This window comes from Uranotaenia lowii, chromosome 2, assembly GCF_029784155.1.
Source record: "Uranotaenia lowii strain MFRU-FL chromosome 2, ASM2978415v1, whole genome shotgun sequence".
In the NCBI taxonomy this organism is placed as follows: domain Eukaryota; kingdom Metazoa; phylum Arthropoda; class Insecta; order Diptera; family Culicidae; genus Uranotaenia; species Uranotaenia lowii.
This window is the reverse complement of record NC_073692.1, coordinates 188,472,387-188,494,947: the sequence shown is the minus strand read 5'-3', so window position 1 is coordinate 188,494,947 and position 22,561 is coordinate 188,472,387. Positions and strand designations below refer to the sequence as shown.

The following is a 22,561-nucleotide window of genomic DNA, read 5'->3' as shown; positions in this document are numbered from 1 at the left end:
CGTGCAAAAACGAATAAAAAATTACCTTTTAAAAGGTCTAGCTGGTAGTTATTGAGTGTTCTACTGATTGTCACGATTTTTATACAACCAGTTTATCTTATACAATTCTTATGTAGAACAATTAACATCAATTAATGATTGTTAACTTGATGTACTAAAATGCCAATTAATAATTGTGGTTTTGTATAAAAGTTTGGTTTTTGATAACTTTTTTGTAATAAGGATCTTAAACTACACTGACTTGATCATTTTCATGGAAGACTTGAACTAATTTTAAAGTTTTGCAAATTTGAGTAGGAAAAATCCACAATTTTTTCGAACTTTGATGGTCTATTTTATATAAAAATTACTCGAAAATCCAACTTTTTTCGTACCTATCTTGAAGAGCAAGAATCCTTCTAGAATAACATGTTTTAATAGTGGTAAATTTCCAGCAAATTCTCCGAGCTATCAACAAAACAGGTAAATTTCCTAGTAGATTAAAAGTTTTTTCGTGATTGTGACGTCGCAGTATGTACTAATACTAGAGCAGGGCTGCCTTAACACTACCTTCTTTAAATATTCCTTGGTAACTCTTATCGAAATACGTTCTTCATATGCTCTTATATGAATGTGTTACGAGTCTACTTGATTGAATTATTCTACTGAATCTCTAGATTGCTTCAATTCAGTCTTGAAATTGCATTAAAAAAATGTTCTAGATAACAAACAAACAATAAGTGAATTTTTCACTCATTTCTCATTTTTCTTTAACATAAAGTGGTCGATTTTTTTTTAAATAGGGCAAATATAATTGAAATCAATATTCACCACACTTATTTTCTTCATATAATGAGAAGGCGACACCATCAGCATCCTCTAGCGGACAAAATGGAAGCACTAATTCGAGAAATTCGTCTAACTTGTGAATAGCGTGTATTCCGACTCGACTTGATCAGGGATGCCAGTTATGATAAATGAAATTGTTTGTTTTTTATTCTTGCACGCAAAATAATTTTCACTCAAAAAATAAGTGACATCTTTAGTAAATTCTCGCCATACGTAATTTCATTTGAATTTTAAGTGATCGGTCAAGTGAAATTCACTTAAGTGACCGGTCAAGTGAATTACTGCGGTTACTGTTCTCGCATAAGGAAAGCTCAGTAGGCCCATGGGTTGCTACGTTTTTGCTCGTTTGAAGTGTGCGTAAAAACACGCTCTCAAACCATTGGGCTCGCTATACATGGGAATTCTCTTTCTGGGTTTCTCATGTATAGTTAGCTAATGCAGAGCAAAGGCGGGAGCAATTCATGGGAGCTTTTCATCAACATGCCCTCTAGCCTAAAATTTCAACACCTATCAAGCTTTCTCCTATTGGCGCACTAATGCCTGTCTATCCACCTTTCTTTCAAATTCTATAAAATAAAAATTTCTCTCTAGTTTTCATTCCGCCGCACATGCCATTAAAATTATAATCATACAAATTACGGCGATTAAAATCATATTACAAACAATCATTGGCAAAAAGAAAAAATACAACAAGAAAAATACGGTTCAAAAAAAAATTGACACTTGGCCAAAAAGTTAGAACGCGGAATAGATAAAATGTGAAATGCGAAAAAATCGACAAGTAGCAACTATTCGCAGCGAATCTGAAATAATGGCAACGTCGATAGAACTGTTCTCGCATAAGGAAAGCTCAGTAGGCCCATGGGTTGCTACGTTTTTGCTCGTTTGAAGTGTGCGTAAAAACACGCTCTCAAACCATTGGGCTCGCTATACATGGGAATTCTCTTTCTGGGTTTCTCATGTATAGTTAGCTAATGCAGAGCAAAGGCGGGAGCAATTCATGGGAGCTTTTCATCAACATGCCCTCTAGCCTAAAATTTCAACACCTATCAAGCTTTCTCCTATTGGCGCACTAATGCCTGTCTATCCACCTTTCTTTCAAATTCTATAAAATAAAAATTTCTCTCTAGTTTTCATTCCGCCGCACATGCCATTAAAATTATAATCATTACTGCGGATAGTGCGACTTCTAAATCTTCCCGGCTGCAAACCAGAAAATCTGTCCAGTTCAACCCACAAGCTGCAAAATGATAACACCTTTAAATAACTTTTTCTTACATCACGTTTAACACAAACTACCACCAAAATCGCCTAGAGAAGAATTGATGGGAAACTCCAAATCCAGCATAAGCTTTAAACGCTGCTCTTCAGAATTTGCCATTTTGAACTCTGAAAATAAACACAATTACAACCCGACATTCAATTGAAACTCAAGTGATGGGGAAGTGAATATTTTTTCTCACTTCAAATTCAAGTGACGACTGAAGTGAATGTGGATGAATTCACTTGAAATTTAAGTGACTGCCAAGTGAAATGTTTATGTCGCACTTGATTAAAAGAAAATCACTGGATCCTTGTTTTTAAGTGAAAAATCATGTGTATTTTAAGAGTGAATTTGGGTTCAGTGTGCACCATAAAAATTTCAGTAAATCAACAAACAAAAAAAAGGAATTTAAGATAATATCTCCATTCCATACTTGTAAATATTTCTGAACAAAATATGGAGCGGAGAAATTACTTTCAATCACCTTCCTTATTTAATTGTTTCAAAAGATACATAGATTTGGATGCGCATAAAGTCTTTTTTAAGAAAAGGATTTTAAATTCAATTGGTCAGATTAGAAAAAAACTGCTTAACTGTTTATAAAAATTTTGCTAACTAATAATAGTTAAAGAAAAAAATATTTACGTAGAAATATCGTTATTTTCTCTTAACTAGATGACGGGTGTCGGTTTTCAATTTGGCAAAAAATGGGTTTTTTAAACGATTCGTATTTAAAGATGGTATGAGCCGTTTAAAATAAAGAATTTGCAAAAAAAAAATGGTACTGTAATTGTCTCATGCTGGATGCTTCTTGTTGATATTTGAACATTGTCAAACAAATTGGTTTATCATTATCTATAAAGTTTGTTAGAACATTTATCAAATCTAGATCTCAGGTCAAAGGATATTATACCGAGCTTTTATCCAGCAATATCATGACAATAATCTCCTTTGAATGTTCATAATTAATTAATTGATAAAAAAAATCAATGCTAACAAATCGTTTCCGAAATGCCAGTGCTCCAAAAAAAAGGCTAACAACTAATATCCATGTTTTCTGATAATGGACTTGAAATTATGCCTAAGAAACTTGTGACATATCTTCTGAAAAACATGAAAGAAGAGAAGGCTGGTGGTGCGAATTTTGAATTCATTTCTTAAATAAACGGATTTTTTTTTATGTGTTCCTAAACTTAACATGAAAGTGATGAAAATATGTTCGGATGGCATCCCTGACCAGCATTTTGACAGCTCCAGATTAACATTTTGAAAGGGCACAAATTGATTTTTTTTAATAATGAAACAAATGTGTACAACAGAATTGTTTTTTTTTTTTTCATATTTAAACCAATTGTACTGAAATAAATAAGAAAAAACTCTTTCGATTCTCAATTAATAATCGAAATGCGATATATTTCTCAATGTTTTTCTATCATTTATTTGTGCACGTGAACGCAAAACAAAAATCTAAAAAAATAAAAAATCAAAGCTGAAAAAGTTTCACAGAAACGATTATCAAGGAGAAAACAAAATTTAAGCACTTTATTTTAATTAACCCGAAAATTGTGTGCACATTAAGCATCAAGTCATTTGTTATTCCCAAGAAGGAAAAATTCTGTTCCCGCCATGGAATGTGACGAAATTAAATGAAAATTCATCTCAGGTTCCGAATGGCATTTAGATATATTGGTTTTGAAATGAAACATTTATTATTTTTTACTATTACAAAACAAATGATAATCCAAAACACAAACAAAAACTATTTAAATATAACTAGGAAAAATTTATAATAATTTGAATTTTTGAATTTCTATTTTTTATTTATTTATCTATATTTAATTTTCGTCTCTTAGCTAAGCTTTTAAAATTTGTATTAAGCTTCCGCTTATTTTGATTTGCCGTTTTGTATGACATATTCTAGCTAACGGATCGTTGTTAAAAACTCGAAATGGAAACAAAGATGAAATAAATTTTATGGAATTCGATTTAATGAAACTAAAAGGCGCAAATGTTTGATTGAGAATACGTAGTTTGTTTGTTTACTCGTAAAGTGCTGGCGGAAATTTGCAATGCAAAAGTCTAAAATCTGTGCTGGCAGATTTCATCGCGAATGTCGTAAATCAATTTATTTTTAGTTATTTATGAAGTCATAATAAATTATTCATTTATAACGAATGCTTAACCTAAAAGTTTTAGAGTCTAATAACATTCCCATTTCATTCTTTCTTTTTTAAACTTTGCGTCAAATCGATAGTAATATTACAATCACGATGTTTAAGAGTATCAGCAGCGGTCAGGTGTCAAAGCTATAATAACACTCATTTTTGACACTTGCTCTTTGGTATGTATTGAAAAAGCAAGCTTATGGCTTCTGGCCTGAATACCGACAAGGTCCTGATTTGACAGGTGCTAAAGTGTTTAGGAAAAATTTACAAAAGAAAATAGCAACATAAAACAACAACACCTATCGGAGCGTCACCAGTGGCAAAAATGAAAACCAGTTAAGCACTTACCGGTGCGCAAATGAGCTGCTAAAGCCAAAAAAGGACCTAGTATGTGTCCCGGGTTAACACCTTCGATAGCACTTACCGCTGCCGATGCTTTAAGGGTTTGGATAACGTTTTAAGAATTGTAAGAATATGCACTGTTAATAATTCATATTTATTCAAAAAGTACTCATTTTACTTCCGCCTTTTCGATATGCTACGACACACTTTTTGCGATTCTCAATTGAAAAATCAGAACACCTGGCATCTCTGATCAAAGCTCCGAAAAAATTCACAGTGTAATACTTCCATTTCTGTCGCCAGATAGCGCTATTCGTGTCTCCCGATTTCTCGTTAAGTGGTGTATATCGGTTCTAGTATATCTGAATAGGGTTTGATTAGATATTCCGAAATTTCAAACGCGTTTTTCTCGTTTCAAGCTAACTGCTAGATTCGCCCTTGTGAAATATTACGCTAGATATCAGAAAGAGCTTGACTAATAGAGATGTCAAATTTCTTCTGAACACTCATGATTGACACTGTATGAGAATTTGTTCCAGTGCATGAAAAGGAAAACCCTTGAAAAATCGGTCTATTTAGTCTAATTTTTTTTTAAATACCTTAAATAAAATATGATTCTGAGACAATTTGGCCAAGAAAAAAAATCTTAAAAATATGTACACACTCCAGTAGACTGAGTCGATTTGGGACCATTTTTGAATTTCTCAAACCCTGGGGTCTTAAAAGCTTCGTTTTGGTCCAAAACTCATTGCAGAATTTTTAAGTAACGTTTACATGAGTAAATTTGAACTTTTCTGTTTGTATGGAAAAATTTAATATTTTGTTCTGAAAAATCAACACCACTATTGTTTCTTCTGTGGAGGCGAGCACGAAAAGGGGAGTTGAAAAACTTCGTCGAAGACCATAACTTAGTATCTTATCAGGCAAAAAAGTTATCAGCTGTTCAATAGAAGTATGTCTTTTGGCATTGAAAAACAATCAATTTATTTGACATCACTGTTGGTGCCTAGCGAGGTACACTGATAAATCATTTCACACATTTTGCAAAATAGTTTCACACATTATTGGCAAATGTATGGAGCTGTCAAACTGGAGTGAGATTTTTACACACCGCGCAAGTTGTGAATTTACACACTATCCGAATTAGCAGCTTAAGAAGAAAGTGTGTGGAAATGGCCTATCCAGCAGTTTGAAAACCATCAAGGAGACAAAACCAGTCGAAAAAAAAATGTTTGAATAAAATTGAAAACTGCGTCGTTAGAAGTAATTCTGGTAAGTTTCCGCATAAGATCAACATATAAAAAAATCATTAACAATTGATATTAATATTTTTTAGATCGTGTCTATCGGGGTAGCTGCCAACAGCCGCTTGGGGGAATAAATCCTGGACTTCGAAAATATCTGCACTCTCCTCCATGCAGATTTGCAGCGAATTCTTATATTCAGCATAAAGCAAATAAAAATACTCTGAAAAGCATGTCTTTCTAATATTCCATTGAAATTCGAATCATAAATTAATATTGCGAACTCCCTGAACTCATATTTTACACATTTGGCCCGTTAATTTTTTACATTTCACACATTTTCTCATTTCAAACGCTTTTCGCATAATGTGTGAAACGCTCACATTTCGTTTCCTTAAGCGATGTTTTACATTAATGTGCAGCAGTAGCTTCACACATTTAATGTGTTGGTCTACTTATTTCCAAAATGTGTGAAATTTGACACACTAAAGTGTGAAATGATTTGTCAGTGTATTGCATACTTTTCAAGCAACAACTCGCAAGGCGCCAGCAGTGATGTCAAATGAATTGATTGTTTTTCAATGCCAAAGGCATTACTTCTATTCAACAGCTCAACTTTTTTGCCTGATAAGATAGGAAGTTATGGTCTTCGACAAAGTTGTTTAACGGAGAATTTCCTGTAAAGAATTAAAAAAAAACCGTAATCAAGCTCGGCTCTACAGAAGAAAAAAAATGGTGTTGATTTTTCAGAATAAAATATTCAATTTTCCCAAATTAACATAAAAGTTCAAATTTACTCATAGAAACTAGAGTGCCCCAAATGACCCGACTTTTGAAAAAGTTATGCGCTGCAGGCTAAAATTGATCCTTGGCCTAGTACAAGATCTCATGCCTAATTTGGGCCAGATCGGATCACGGGAAGGGGTCGCTCAACGAGCCTGAAGTTTGTATGTCAATGTATGTATGTCTGTATGTATGTATGTATGTATGTCAATGTATGTCAATATGTTCGACCGCCTCGACTCATTAACAGTGATGAATACCATCCTTAAAAAAGTTGGCCCATTTTTGTAGCCTAATGACTTTTTTATCTTAACTCTAATTGAAATGCAGTCTTCGGATGAAATATTTTTCATAATTTAGGCTTTAAGAAAAACCGTTTTTGAAAGAAATCGGCCGACGGGAACCAAAGTTATTGATGAAAAACTGGTTTTTCATGTTTCTCCCGAACAAAATGTCTCGAAATCCCATACAAACTTCAGGCTCGTTGAGCAACCCCTTCCCGTGATCCGATCTGGCCCAAATTTGGCATGAGATCTTGTACTTGGACTAGGACCAATTTCAGCCTGCAGCGCATAACATTTCACAGGTTTTGAATTTCCCATACAAATTTGGGGCAGTCTAAGAGACACGTTATTTAAAAATTTTGCAAAAAACATAAAATAACAAAACGAAGCTTTAAAGACCCCAGAGTTTGAGAAAATCATAAATCACTCAGTCTAATACTCCAGGAGAATAGCTGTAGAACAGTAGCGATACGTTCGAAATAAAATAGTTTTTTATGCAATAAGTTGCAAAAAGTGGATTTTTCAGCACGAGTCTCAAATTACGGATTTATTTTCTAAAACTCGCCGAAAAACGTCGATTAGAAAACAAACAAATTACGGATAATTACGATAAGATATGAAAAACGAGTTTGCAACGAGTTGCATACATAATTTTTTACACCGCCGGGAAGTATTCTTGAAAACCAATTTGCTTTACCAGAAATAACTTTTTGTTGTTTTTCCTTCGAAAAAATAGCACTTTATGAAACTGTATCGAAAAGTTTTTTGGTGGGAAAAGCAGGCCTTTTCGAAACCAAACGCAGCCCGTGGCTTAGAAGATAGCCTTCAAGCATTCTAAGTCAGCGTTCATGAGACTGATTCCCGGTCACGGCATACAAAGTGCACATTCGGTGGGTTGGTGGTTTCAGCATATGTAAGACAAGGTTGCCGAAACCACAGAAAAATCTGTAATTTTACAGAATTTTGAGCAAATTTTCATCACAGAATCTGTGTCACAGAACACAGAATTTTGAAAAATTCACAGATTTCACAGAATTTTTGAATATTGAACGGATTTCCAAGATTATAATTTTTTGCAAAAAAAAAAGAATCAAATTTTTAACTTTTAATTAAAAAGTATGATAAGATTGGTAATATTAATTGATTTTACCCAACTTAAATGTAAAAACGACTCAATTTATCTAGAATTTTCAATGAAATTAAAGGAAAAAGCATCACAGAAAACCATCACAGAATTTTTGGGTTAAATCACAGAAAGTCAGGTTTTTTTTCTCAAAAACACAGAATTTTTTTCGGCAACCTTAATGTAAGATACTACCCGCATAAACCAGGATTGTAACCAAACGTTTTCTCAAAAAATCGCAAAACGATTTGTTGAGGCGTAGATAGAACTTTAGGCAAACTTTTAAATAAATTGTTAAATACATTACATGAATCGTGAATTCCGAATTGATTGTATTTTTAATATGTTGTTAGGTTATGTAACTGTTAAAAACTGTTCAAACTCTTATATGGGAGAACTGTTCTGCAAACAGTTGCGATAACGTTCGTAAACCATTCATGAATAACGTTTTTGTGCATCGAACTGTTGTTGTTACAGTTATTCTTAAAATTTACTTGTAAGTGAACATTAACAGTAATAGTTGTATAACGATTCGAAATGACGTTTTCCAACGTTATGCGTACCGTATTCTGAATAGTAAGGGAAAGTAGCACGCACACACGCACAAAAGAAAATTTTCTTAAAAAAATAAACTCAATTTTAAATTTTTATTAATTTCTATTTTATTCACTAGAACGATATTATTTATTCACATATCAGCTTCTCCATTAGGGGGTGGTTTAATTTTCATCACACGGGCGGGATGTTGGCGTAGCTGCTGGATTAGAAGTCGTACGGGACATATTATTCTTCCCAGTACGACGACATTGCTCCTCCAGCTCCCGGCGCTGCAAAAAAAAACCTTTTTAGTGTATTTGGATCGATATATTACTATAATGTTTAATTTACCTGTTGCGGACATCGCTGGTGTCCTTCTTCCGGTTTGATTTCAAATGTTTGTCCGTATGTCGGACCCTGATCGAAGAGGACTTTTTTGTTGCTGCTGGGTGCTGGGTGCTATGGAAGTTGAACTTCGTCATGGGACAACACGAAACACGAAAAGTTTTTGTTTTTTTTTTTTTCTTCAACTTGTCGGCCTGTCCAGTGGTGCCGTCTTTAGCAATTTTTCAAAAATGTACCAACATGAAAGTTAAAATAAAATAAGATTTATAACTTTTATGTTTCTATGTCGCCTGTTTGTATGTATGCTAGCCTACACATCAAATTTGTAATTGCTGGTTACTTTTTAAAGTGCATTTTATTCAATGACGAATGACTGACAAATGATGTTATGAGTTGCATGGATTCGAAAAGAAACTTTCATATTTATATTTTAAATTGAAGTATCTCGCTTTGTATCATGAAGTACTCGCTTAGTATCATGAAAATAATAAAAATTAAAACTATTTTCGTAAATTTGAACTAATTTTGGAAAAAACCATCTGGCATCTCTGACAGGGCGTTTCGTTCATTTATGACAGAAAGGATGAACGGTATGTGTAACGGTTCGAGTTCGGTTTTATAATTAAAGAAAAATTGAAGGTAATCGTTCATATCATTCTATAACCTTTCCAGATACCATCACGTTTTCACATTAACGTTCATATTTCGTTCTTATCGTTGGCAAAGTAAAGTTTGGAAGAACAGCTACATTTACAGATAAAATCACTATTTCTGAAACCGTATATGTATCGTATAGACTGTTTGAGATATGGTTTTTTAGTATGCGGGTAGCTATCATATCCCTGAAATAAATACGCTTAGAGTTGAGTAAAAGGAATCTCTTCGAAAAAACTTAAAGTTTTATTGAGGGTTCTGTATGGTTTGCGTTCGTTTAAAAAAATAATTTTTTACCTGTTTGAAAAATAACATATTTCTAGAGTTTATTTTGATTAGGTCGTATGAACCATTATAAACCCAAATGAGTTATTGACTTCAAAAGATTGGTTAACCTTTATTCTATATTAGATAAAAATTTGGTCTTATTTAGTTTAATAATAACTCCTACAAAATGATTTGAATTTAAGACGTATAATGACTTTATCATTTTCGAGTGCAACTTGGTTTTAACGACCATTTGCGTTGCTCTGAATTGCCGTGCATGCAAAAGGACACAAAATAACAGTTCGGCGATTTGGTTTTTCGGTCCTTTTGCATTTTTGTAGAAATTGTTGAAATTTGGTGAAAAATGTTAATAAATCTAACGAAAATCGAATAGATCGAGGTATTGGACAAATGAAATCAATTATCAAATGAGATTCATCAATTTACAAAAAGACGTTAGCGCCAAAATTAAATGCAAAAGGTTGTAAGTACACTTTGACTATTAAGAACAAAGTTAATGCCCATATTCAATACGCAGGCATATTTTTAATCTATTTTAAGATTGAATACCAAGTTTTCAGACAATTCTGAACGAACGATGGTTTCAAAACTAGAATTTAAACAATGTTTCAAAACTTCCAAAGCGATTTTCTCAAAACTCATTAAGTGGCTCATACGACCTAATCAAATCAACCTCTTGATTTGTACTAAGTTGCAAAATAGTTATCTATGCAACAAGTTGCAAAAATAAGATTGTTGAGCCCGAGTCGTACGTTTATTCAACGAGGTTTACGTCGAGTTTTGTAACGAGTTGCATACTAAATTTTATGCAAATTCGAAAAATTTCAAACTTCAAATTTTATCAATTAAACTTCAAGAAGCACCACTCAACGACGAACGGCATGTGGACGACAATAATAATGACTGAAAATTTCAGATCAAGCAGATCGTGGACTGCCGTTTTGCAAGCGAAAAACAATTTAAAAAAGTATCAATATCAGTACAATACTGTTTTCAGAGTCGAAATGTTTAATTTTCAGCACTGATTTTCATAAATACGCTTTCTACATTTTATGCAGCCAGAGTTGAAAAATAGGCTATGCATTTTCTAGCTTCTAGTTTTTATGAGTATGGTCCCATTTCCTTGTTTTTATTCTGGATAAATATTTGGTACCGTAAAACGGGGTAACATTGATCACCGGTATAATTTTGATCAATATGATTTTTTACTGAAAATCATCAATAACTAAAGTCTAAAGTTAAAATATCTCAAAACTGTTTTCTACTTTCAAAAACCTATTATTTGAGTTTCAAATTGGGGAAAACTTGGTTAGTTCTTTTAAAATTTCAAATGTAAGTGAAAATGTAATTTCAAAATCTTGAGATATCTATTTTTTCGAAGGCTCGCAAACAAACACCCTTCCTGATTAAATCAAAGCGTTTAGAAGCAACCAGGTTGATTAATGTGAGAGTTCATCTTTTTCCCTTAGTAAATGTATAGTTTTGGTATAGTTTTTGTTGTGGTTTGAGGTTAATTTTTGATAAAGGGTGCCCACGATAAAATTGCCACACTATGAAATTGCTCTAACTTTTTAACCTTAGGATAAATTTTAATGAAAATTTGGGTGGATTTAGTTCATAGTGCATTGTTTATATCCTGCAAGTTTTAAAGTCCTGTGATCAAAACTCGCGGAAATGGTGTCGAAAGAACAGCTCGTGCGTGATAAAATCTTGCGCATTAATCATCTTGCGCATCGTTTTATTTATTTATTTGACTTTATTCAGTAACGTAAGAATGAAATTCTTTTTAATTGTTACATTTTGTTTTTTTTTGTAGAACTAAGTGTGATTCTGATGTCTTCATGACGTGTGGTAATAATAAATTTTTTAATGAAAAGAAAAAAAAAATATGAAAAGTGAAATTTACGAACTTAAATTAAAGTGCTCAATCAATTTATTTTTGAAGGATGTTTTCGATTTTTCTAAAGTGAGTGAATTAGGTAGAGAGTTCCAGTAGGTTACACCCCTTACAAAAAAGCTGTGACCATACAATATAGTCCGATGACGTGGTAATAGAAATTTAATAAACCTAGTACTTCTTAATTTGATTAATTTGTTATATAAATACTGTGGCTCTTTAGTATGAATTAACTTGAACAGAAATAAACAACATCTTACTTTAGGAAAATTTTCAAACGAGCTACCGATTAGGCGGGTTTGTAGGTGTGACACGTGATCGTAACGGTTAATATCATAAACAAATCTAACACAGGAATTGAGTGCTACTCGAAGCCTGTTCAAAGCGTTTTGAGAAATTTGAAAAAGTAAGAAATCGCAAGATATAAAATGCGGAAAAATTAGGCTTTTGAAAAGTTTCAATTTCAATTCTGTGCTAAGAAAATTAGCTTTTAAATTAAGTGATTTTAGAGAAGCATAAACTTTACCACATTGCTGCATAACATGAGCATCCCAATTAAAATTTGACTGTATTTTGAAGCCTAAACTGATAGCTTGGGGTACAGATTGGATGGGAGTATTATTTATTGATAGTGATATATTCGATAAATTACTGCGGTTCAATATCAAGGCTTGTGTTTTACTAGCATTTAAACGAAGGGCATTTCGCATAGACCAAGCAAAAATATGTTGCAAGTCCAAATTTAATCGCACATTGATAGTTTCTTCACTTAGATTAGAACATTCGAAATATAATTGAACGTCATCTGCGAAAATGTGAATTTTGCAATATTTTAGAACATTTGGTAAATCATTTATATACATCGTAAAGAGAATCGGACCCAGAATAGAACCTTGAGGTACCCCTGATGTGATTGGTGAGAAAGTAGAGTACTGTTGATTATTGAACACTGACTGAAATCGATTGGATAAATATGATCTGATTAAATTGATCGCGGAAGTTGAAAAGCCGAAATTATTGGAAAGTTTTTTAAGCAAAACACTATGGCTTATGCAATCGAAAGCTTTGGAAAAGTCTAATAAAATCAGAATAACCGAATGGGATTTATCAAGTTCAACACTTATGTCATCAAACACACTAATCATTGCAGTTTTGGTGCTATGGTTTTGACGGTATCCAGATTGAAAATCACTAATTAGTTTGTTTTCCATCAAGTAACTGCTGATTTGCTTCTTTAAAATTTTTTCGAACACCTTCGATAACCCGCTTAGAATGCTAATTGGTCGCAAGTTCTCAATAGTATTGTGAGTTGACTTTTTCCTAATAGGAAGAATTTTGGATGCTTTCCAACTTTTTGGATATTTGTTCGTTGTAATTATTTTGTTGAACAAGTAAGTTAGTGGTTGAATTATGCTAGGGATGATTTTTTTGATAAATTTTAGAGGAATTTCATCTAATCCAACAGCGTTTGAATCGATTTCGGACAGACTTACAATAGCATCGGTTTCTTGAATCGGAGTAAAAGAAAAAGAGTTCCAACTAGATTGTAGACTCATCAAGTCAATTGTTGTATTGCAAGTGAATGATTTCAGAAAAGTATCATTTATATCGTCAGCTGTAAAATTATTCAAAGGTTGTTCACCTACTTTGCTAACTTTAGATGTTTTTAAACGCTGCCACAGAATTTTGGACGGTAGTTTTGGATCAAGGAATCTATTGAAATATCTTTTCTTTGCAGCTTGTACAATTGTATTAACTCTATTGCGAACCAATTTGTAAAGTGTAAAATGCTCATTCCTGCGAGATGATTTCCATTGACTGAAAGCTAAATTCCTGTCGATCATAGCTTTGGCTATAGTTGCATCAAACCAAGGGTTGTGACCTCTTACGGATGAACATTTTCTTAAGGGAACACATATTTCAAATAAATTTTTTAATGTTAGATTGAGATATTCTGTTAAAATATTTGTATCATCAACACTGTAAAACGGACCCCAATCGATTGCATTAAGTTCCCTATTCAAAAGTGGTATATTAATTTTATTGTAGTCTCTGAAGGTACGAAATTCGTTTGTTGTTTCTTTATCAATATTTAAAGAAGCGAAAATAAGGTCATGATTAGATAATACAGGGAAATCAATTTGATTGAATCTGAGAATACTTGAATAATCTGAAGTTAATATGAGGTCAAGTTGCGAACATCCATTGATATGAAAAAATGTGGGTTGGTTTCCTAAACTAGAAGCATTATTCAACGTTAAGACATCTATGAAATTCTTAGTTCTAGCTGACTGATTGTCCAGGAGATTTGTGTTGAAATCGCCGAGCAGATAGATTTTTTGATATTTTGAAGAATAATCAGAAAAAATGCTGCTTAATAAGTCTGAACAATCAACATTAGGGGGGTTATAGAATTCTCCTACCAAAAACTTTTCACAGCCTGAAATAATGTTGAGAAGTAAGTACTCCGTGGTTGCTTGGCTATCGGCATCCGTTGATTTTAATACAACAGATGCTCGTAGATTCTTTTTCACGTATATGACTACGCCTCCGCCTAGTCTGCCAACTCGATCATTTCTAAAAATATTATAACCATCAATTGAAATTAAATCGTCATCAATATTGCCTTTGAGCCACGTTTCGCTAACGCAAAAAATATCAACATTAGAGATTCTTAATAAATCACGTAACTCATCTAGTTTAGCAAGTTTACGAGCACACATACTTTGGCTGTTAACGCAAGCTATGGAGATTTTACCTGAAAAAATAGCCGATTTAAGAACTATTCCGGGCAAGCACAAATTTGAAGGGGTGTTGCTGGTATTATCAACCATTGTATATATAAAAAACCTTCAAAAATAGTATTGATATGAGCACATTTTTTGTATTACAATTCTGTTTCTTTATCATTTTCTCTATACAATATAAAAAAGGAGTCTTAAACTACGCAAATAAAGTTAAAAGAACCACACAATCTAATAGAGACAAAAACTATCGACACGCTCTAATAGCAGATACTAGAAGCAGCAGTCCACGATCCTCACGTCCACGTCCACGATGATAATGGTTTACTTTTAGGAGGGGAGTCAAAGGATGATCAGGAACGGATTGGAAGGAAAAAAGAATAGCTAAGCGGAAAGGGTATTTTTTTATAACTTTTAGGAGGGGAGTCACAGGAAAAAAGGATGGGATCGGTAGGAGTAAACAGAAACTTTGTAGGAAAGGTTTAGCATGTTGTAACTTTTAGGAGGGGAGTCAGAGGATCGTAAGGATAGGATTTGAAGGAAGAAGAATAACTATTTGGAAAGGATATTTGTTTTTATGAGCTCTTCTATGTCGGTTCCAGGAGGTACAGAAATACTCATCTCACGATCCGCAACTTTGTATTTCACATAAACTATTCCTTCGCGTGTGTAGACAGCAGTCAAGGCCCCGCTTTTTTTCAAGTGCAGAGCTTTAGAGCGAGTTTCTCTGACCGCTGGAGAGAGATTTTCGTTTATGTAAATTCTCTTGTTTACAGCAAAACCAAGATCGTTCAGGGATAGCGAACGTGACTTCAGATAACGGCTATAGAACTCATTCCTCTGAACATGAATGGCGAATTGGATGAGAATCAACAACGAAGCTCCGCTTTTAGGGGGACCCTGAGAGAGACGACGAATATCAGCTATTGGGCAAGCATCTTCAGAGTAATTTAGAGAGCGGCAGATTGTCACAAAATAGGCACACAAGTTTTCTCCCTGAACGAATGGTATTCCACTCACGATGAGGTCGTTGTTCCGTTGCACTCGATCAATAGCTTGAGAATTCTCCTGCTTCACACCTGCGATGGATGCCTCTAGTCGTTTGGTGGTCACAACATTTTCCTCACGTATTTTTTGGATGTCACTAGTGAGATCTTGACGAAGTTGAAGCATTTGAGAAGTAAGTTTCTCTCCGAGCTTCAAGATTTCCTCTCGAGTACTACGTTGATTGGTTTCGAACTGTGTTTTCATGAGGTTTGATAGTTCGGTTATTGTCATATCAGAGCTTTTTGGCTTAGCTCTGGTGGCACTATTGCTTCTCAACATTATAGTTTTGTCCTCTTCACTCATAGCGGTTCACTGCTCATGGGCTATCTATTGTTCTTCACCACTGCACACCTTGTCCGGTCAAAAACAGTTTTCAAATAATACGATTTTAATATTATAACTGTTGGTTCGGCACAAAACTTCGATGTTTTTAGAGAACACTAATAGTTACTGCACGGTCGCGATTAACAGAAGTGGTCTAGCTTGGGTTTAACTTGGGTAAAAACACTTTTTGCGTAGGACGACTAAACTACAGACACTTCATTCTACCAATATGTCTATGTCTATCGCTAAACATTGGGAACGCGAATTCCACGGTGTAGCAAGTGATTAAGCGGTTCGAGGAACGAAATGAAGGAAAAAGTATTCCGTACAACACCAAAAATCACAACCGCGTAGTTGGGGCCTTCAACCGAAACCCTAACGCCTCCGTTCGGGATGTGGCTAAGAAGCTGCACCTAAGGCCAAAACTAAAGCTGGGCTTCGAACGTTCAAGGTATAAAAGGCCTCTAATCGCGACGAGAAGCAGAACACGTCCGCTAAAACCCGTGCCAGGAAGTTGTACCTCAACATACTGACGAAAGTTGAATGCTGCATCCTGGACGACGAAACATATGTGAAGGCCGACTTCAAACAGATCCCCGGCAACCTGTTTTTCACGGCCAAGGATAAGTTCAGCGTTCCGGAATATGTCCGCACTCAGAAGATGTTCAAATTTTCGAATAAATTCCTGGTTTGGCAAGGCTGCACGTGCGGGAAGCGGAGTGCACCTTTCGAGACCCAGGCCCAGGGAATCCAAAAATCGTTATCCTTCGATAGAACTTGCCGATCAAAACACCCGTGAGAGAGATTTTCATCCGCAAGAACATTGTACTAGCTTTTATCAACTTCAATTAAGCCCTTTAACTTGTTGAAACCGTCAAAATAGAGACTGATCAACCCCAAAGCATCAAATTCTAAACATAGACGAAATCGATTTTTTGATCAAATTTAAAGTAAAGTGGCATTTTGAATTTCATATCATTCTCCTAAGAATATATTGGAAACGTTTGGAAATGATAAAACACGATCTTGAATCGCTTTTTTTATTTTTTTTTTTTCGAAGCTTCACAACTTAAAAAATATATTTGTTAAAATTTTTCCAGCTAACATTATCCAGTTGTTTTGCTCTATTCAGCGCATGTTTGGAGTAAATTTGATCTGTGTAAGAAATTCTGGCTTCGAGATACAGCTTAGGAATCAAATAATCTCAGGGATTGGGTGTCCTGATTCTTCTTTTAAGATTTTATTTGGAGAAAAAATAATCTTTCTTGAGAGCCCCTGAAAAAAGACACAAGCCTTCTAACTTCAAATAGTGTCAAAAAGACAATCTAAACCGAATGTTGGATTTTCGTTTAAAATTAATGGTATACACTAAATTCGTCAAAAATGCCCAAATAACTTTTAGAGACTTTTTTCTTTAATTAAAAAATCCCAGCTGAATTTGGCAGTAACATCAGTATGTTTTTGCTGTCTAGCACTCGAAAACGAGAAGAAAACTGAGATCTAAAATTTTAATCCAGCGCGAATTTCTCATAATTCTTAAGTTAAGATTCGGCTTAATATAAAACGATTCTAGCGTTCGTTTGCCGAAAACCAAATCAATCGGCACGAGCTAGCCTATCAAGCTAGAACTTAATTTTACCGAGATTCAAACATCTCAATAAAACAAAAACTGATTGTGGGAACCATCCATTCGGGAGCTTCTAATTGGTTGTTAATGGTCATCTTTACCGCGTCGCCCTATCGCCCGGCCGCCGGTTCTCAGACGGCAGCAGGATGAAAAATGACGAGTAAAAAGGTTCGCGACTTGCAGCTCCCATCATCATCTTCGATTCGTTTCGATTCGAATGGTCGTTGATAAAAAGCTCCCATTGGCAACCGGGACACAACATTTCATCGACAAACCTCGACCGGACCGGTTGTAGCTAACCGAACGAAGCCGTGTGAAGCGTATAAGGATTCAAACTCTGCTGGCCAGATCCTGATTCCTTCTGTTTATATTGATGTTCTATAAGTGGATTATATAAAGCTCATTGCATTCTTGTTAGCAGAAAATACGTACTAGAGAGTGTGATTGCATACATTAAGTGAAAATGGAAATGGCTAACGCATAAACTCAAATTATTTGTGCGATCAGTGAAAAACATTCCTGTTGTCGAAGATTCCTCAAGTGGTACCTGTCAATCTGTGCTATGGCCGTAAGATGCTGTGAATAGTTAGTTGTTTGCAATAGTTTTTGCATCGCTTTATCGCATGTACACTGGCTAAACTGGAAGATCACCAAATCCATCACTAGTGAGACGTTATCTGAATTTGGATGTACCATCGTAGCTCGAAAAATCTAACGCCGATGACTATGGATAAGGTAAAATTTACAATGCAAAATTGGGTTTCAGTCGAAAAAAATCAAACTCGTTGTCACATCTTGCGAGTGGATAAATGCTAATCGGGAAACAAAGATCCAGGACATTCGAACCAAACACCTTCGGAGAACATCGAATTCCCAGTTTTAAGTTTTGTGAGCGCTCTTCTGCTACCAAATGGGACGATTGTGTTGTTAAGGCAGGCTTCAGGAATTCAATCCTTCGCCAGGGCAGACACTCTAAATTAGCGTATCACATGGACCTGGGGATGCATAATTCCATACCAATTGGGGCGTTTGAAAATGCCATAGCTTCCTACCCGTTCAGGTGGATTGAATATTGATGTGAAAAACCAATCGCAAACAACACCTTTAGGAATCAGCTGGACGCCTAAATTCGATGGGATTTGTTGACTGGCTAAAGATTGAAATTTTGAACCAATTCTCGATAAACAAGGAAAATTTTAAATCTTTTAAGAATAAAGACACAACTACATACTTGAAATCCTGATGAACACAGTTCATCATGATCCACTCATAATTATTACATTTAAAGTCATTTGTAGTTTAGTTATGGCTTTAAGATTCGAACAAAAGAATTCATGAATAAACACTAGACCGCTGCAAAAAAATGACTTTTTTCTCCTATATGTTTTTTGCTTTTGGGTCACCAAGCATCAGTGTAAAATTTGAGATGATTTGGTTGATTTCTGAGTTTCACGTTTCAATTTTGTATGGAAGAAGAAATGTTTGCACATCCAGAAAATTCAAATAAGCTTGAAATGAAATTGGTATTTGATTTCTGGTTCTTAAGCTTCATTTTTTGCTAGGCATTTAATGAAAAAAGTAATAACCATTTTCAAATAAGGAATTTGAATCCATTGAAAAGTTTAAAAAAATGGCAGATTTTGCTAGCTAGAGCTTTTAATAATTTCATGAAATGTTTTGCAAAGGTTATACATATGAATCAATAATTTCACTGACTATGTAAAGCAGTATTTTGAGATTTTTTATTCTCATCCTACGGTTACACAGCTTTCAAATAAGCAGTCAAAAACGAAAAGTAAAAAAAAATAATTTTGAAAAAAATTGTATAGCATCGAATACCTTCTCTGAGGTACAAATTAGGTTTGTGCTTTGTTCACATGAGTTGTACTGCAAGAATATTTTTCATCCAATGTTTTATTTTTTGGAACTTTAATTACATCTCTGGCGATTTTTGAAAGAAAAATTTTGTTTTCCCATACAAAATTATAAAATTATTTTTGGCAGCAAAAACAACCAAAAAAGTTATGGGTGGTGTAAAAATTTGAGAATTTGAGCTTGCAGCAGTCAGTAAGTTTTTCAGACTTAAGTACCTTTCTAGTAAAGCGACATCAAAGGGACTTTCAAGCAATAATATTTCGGCGTTCCATTCTGTACTCCACTGTTGAAGTTCATGAAATTTTGGAATTTAAGGATCAAATTTTATTATCAAAACTGAAATTGAATTTCATGTCAGAATTCGGGTTTTGGTCAGCAACGTTTCTATTTGATTATAAATGTACTTTTAGAGTAAGCTTGCCAGATTGCCCGGTTTTATCCGGGTTTGCCCGGATATTTGATGCAAAATTTCGAGAAAGTCCGGTCCTGCCCGGTTGCCCGGATATCGTGAAAAAAGTCCGGATATTGCCCGGATTTTTTCACAATTTTCACAAAAAAACCAAAAAAAAACAAAGTTTTTGAGTAAGAGACCAAAGAACCGTCAAAGAAACCAAAAAAAAAAAACTTTTTGAGTAAGTTACAGCAAAATCGATGAACGGTATGGAAATTTTCAACGGTTGTTTCAAATAATTTCGCTGATATACTTTTATAAACCTTTAAATATTTAAGTGTTCCAAAAAGTTGTTGGAAGTCTGCAATTACATTAATAAAATATTAATTTCATTTTTTTTTACATTTTTTCTTGGCTTTTATATATAATAACACCTAAATTTGTCCCGGTTTTTGCCCGGTTTTTGGAATTGAAAAATTGAAATCCATGCCCGGATTTTGCCAGGTTTTTTTGAAAAAAAATGCCTGGAATTGCTAGGCCCGGATGGGAGTGGAAAAAATTCTGGCAACCTTATTTTAGAGTATTATTTAGTGTCAGAAATAGCCCGAAATAAAAATCTTTTTTTCATTTTTATTTGATTGAATCCAATAAATACAATTACAAGAACATGCAAGACAGTCTCAATTTTAAAATTCAATAACGGCTTTAAATTTCAGAATAAAAAGCTGGGTTTTTATTTGATCAACTTAAGAGTACAGATTGTTGAAGTTTAAATTACAGGGTTGCTAGCGATTTTTCGTTTTAAAATTCCAAAGCTTTTCCCGGTTTTTCCTCGGTTTTCTCCTGGTTGTAAATGATGATATTCCCATTTATTTTACTCGTTCATAAATTCGAACATTTCTAACAATTGTATGCCAAAACTTGTTAACCGGTTAGAAATCATGACAAATACTTCGGCGTCTTTCAACACGTAGTCTTTTCGTATCAAATTGACAGTTTTTCATGATTTTTTAAACCAAATTAACGAAAATGGCATCTATTCGTTGTTTTGCTCCACAATTTTGCAAAAATAAGTCCAGTTAAATTGATCTTGAAGCTATAATGAAATAGGTATGTACTTTTCAGCAACTGTGAAATTTTCAAGAATTTTTATAGAGTTATAGAAAAAATTGTATGGTTTGTATAGAAATATGTAAAAAAATACATCGAAACACAATATCAAATCATCTTGTCACCTTGAATGGGGATTTGTCTAACAAAACTTAAAATCATCAGACTGCAGGTAAATATTTGGTTATTTTCTGAATGCAGTTATTTATTTTTTGTACAAATCCTAAGAAAGTTTTAGAAAAAAATGTTTATCTTTCCAATACAAAACAACGAATAACTTTAGCAGTACCATAGTCTAATTATTGTATATAAGACAGAAACTTCTATAAGTAAGAGAAAACATCAAATCTCAAGCTTTTTAAAGCACAATACCTCTTTAAGTGACAGTGTAAACCTCTATAAACTCGAGTCCTTTTCCTGACTAAACGAAGGAAATTAGAGAAAATACCAATATTTGAGTATTGTATTGAAGTTTTGGTACCAAAAGAGCATTGGGTTACCAAAGGGCTAATATCCACTGTCCATATTAAAACTCACTCGAGAAAATTTCGAACTGATGCATCAACTGGTTTCTTATAAATCAGTGGATTTTTATCATAAACACATTGAATAGTTGCATTCCTAGATCACTTTAATGCTTTTATATGTTGCTGACCCTCCGTTATAACGAATTTGGTTTAGTTAGAAACCTCTTCAAACGAGAAAAAATGATTAGTGCTTTGGACTCTCACAACTCTTGGACGTTCGACTTTAGTCAGTTTTGTGTTTAGTTATGTCGATAATAGGTTCATCATTAAATTTATAACATTTGAGTTTTGCTTGTAAGTGTAGACGCGGAGAATCACATATTGCTCCGTAATAAGTTAAAAATACGATTCAAACTAAAAATAAGCTTTTATGAGATCAATCTATATTGAGACTATCAAAAGTACTCTTAAGTTTAGAAAGAAATTTAAATATGACAATTTTCCCGGTGAGGTGCCGAAATTCCCGGTTTTTCCCGGTTTCCCGGTGACGCGATGAAATTCCAAAGTTTTTCCCGGTATTCTCGGTTCGCTAGCCACCCTGAAATTAGATTTCAGAATAAGGTTCAAAATTCAAATAAGAAACAAATATCAACATTACAATTTCCCAACATATCTCGACATTCAAGTTTTTTTTTTATCTCGATTCTTAGCTTGAAATATCTAAAAGATTGAGGTATAACATTCAGATTAAAAGTTAAAAATTAAAAGTTAAAAGTTAAATTTCAGTTCATATCAGAATTCAGAATCTGGAATTGAGTTTTCAGATTTTTCTAAAAAAAAAATAAATATAAGGATTGAGAACAAATATAGATACGGAACTCTAAATCTAAAATATATGTTTTTTATAATTCGAAAAATCTAAATTTAAAATACTGAATCTGAATTTTGAAAATAGAGTGCAGAATTACAAATGCTTACCCCGAATTAGAATTTGGATATCGATCTCTGAAATCGAAACCAGATTTTTGATTCCTTTTCAAGATTTCAGACTAAAATTTTGGAATCAGTTTTAGAACCAAACAGAGATTAGGGACCGCAAAAGAAAAGTAATCGGATTTTTAATTGAGATTCACAATCGAACTATAGAATTAATGTTGCGAATGATAATGAGGATACATTTTTTGTAACCGTATCAGCTCGAGTTTTAAACTCTCTAAAAATT

At 33.9% G+C, this 22,561-nt stretch overlaps 2 protein-coding genes across 3 annotated transcripts in view; one reads left to right on the top strand and one right to left on the bottom strand.

Moving 5' to 3' along the window:
- LOC129745082 (RNA-binding protein 42) overlaps positions 1-22,561 on the bottom strand; it is a 62,819-nt gene that overhangs the window by 4,450 nt on the left and 35,808 nt on the right. The gene's annotated exons all lie outside the window — the stretch shown is intronic.
- The window catches only part of LOC129745081 (gastrula zinc finger protein XlCGF8.2DB-like), a 42,384-nt gene continuing 37,559 nt past the window's right edge, over positions 17,737-22,561 (top strand). Inside the window, exon 1 of one of the 2 annotated variants that reach the window (XM_055737916.1) lies at positions 17,737-18,231. In XM_055737916.1, the coding sequence (XP_055593891.1) occupies positions 18,184-18,231 (48 nt within the window). In that variant the 5' untranslated portion in view covers positions 17,737-18,183. The remainder of the gene's footprint in view (positions 18,232-22,561) is intronic. The other variant, XM_055737917.1, reaches the window with a different exon arrangement.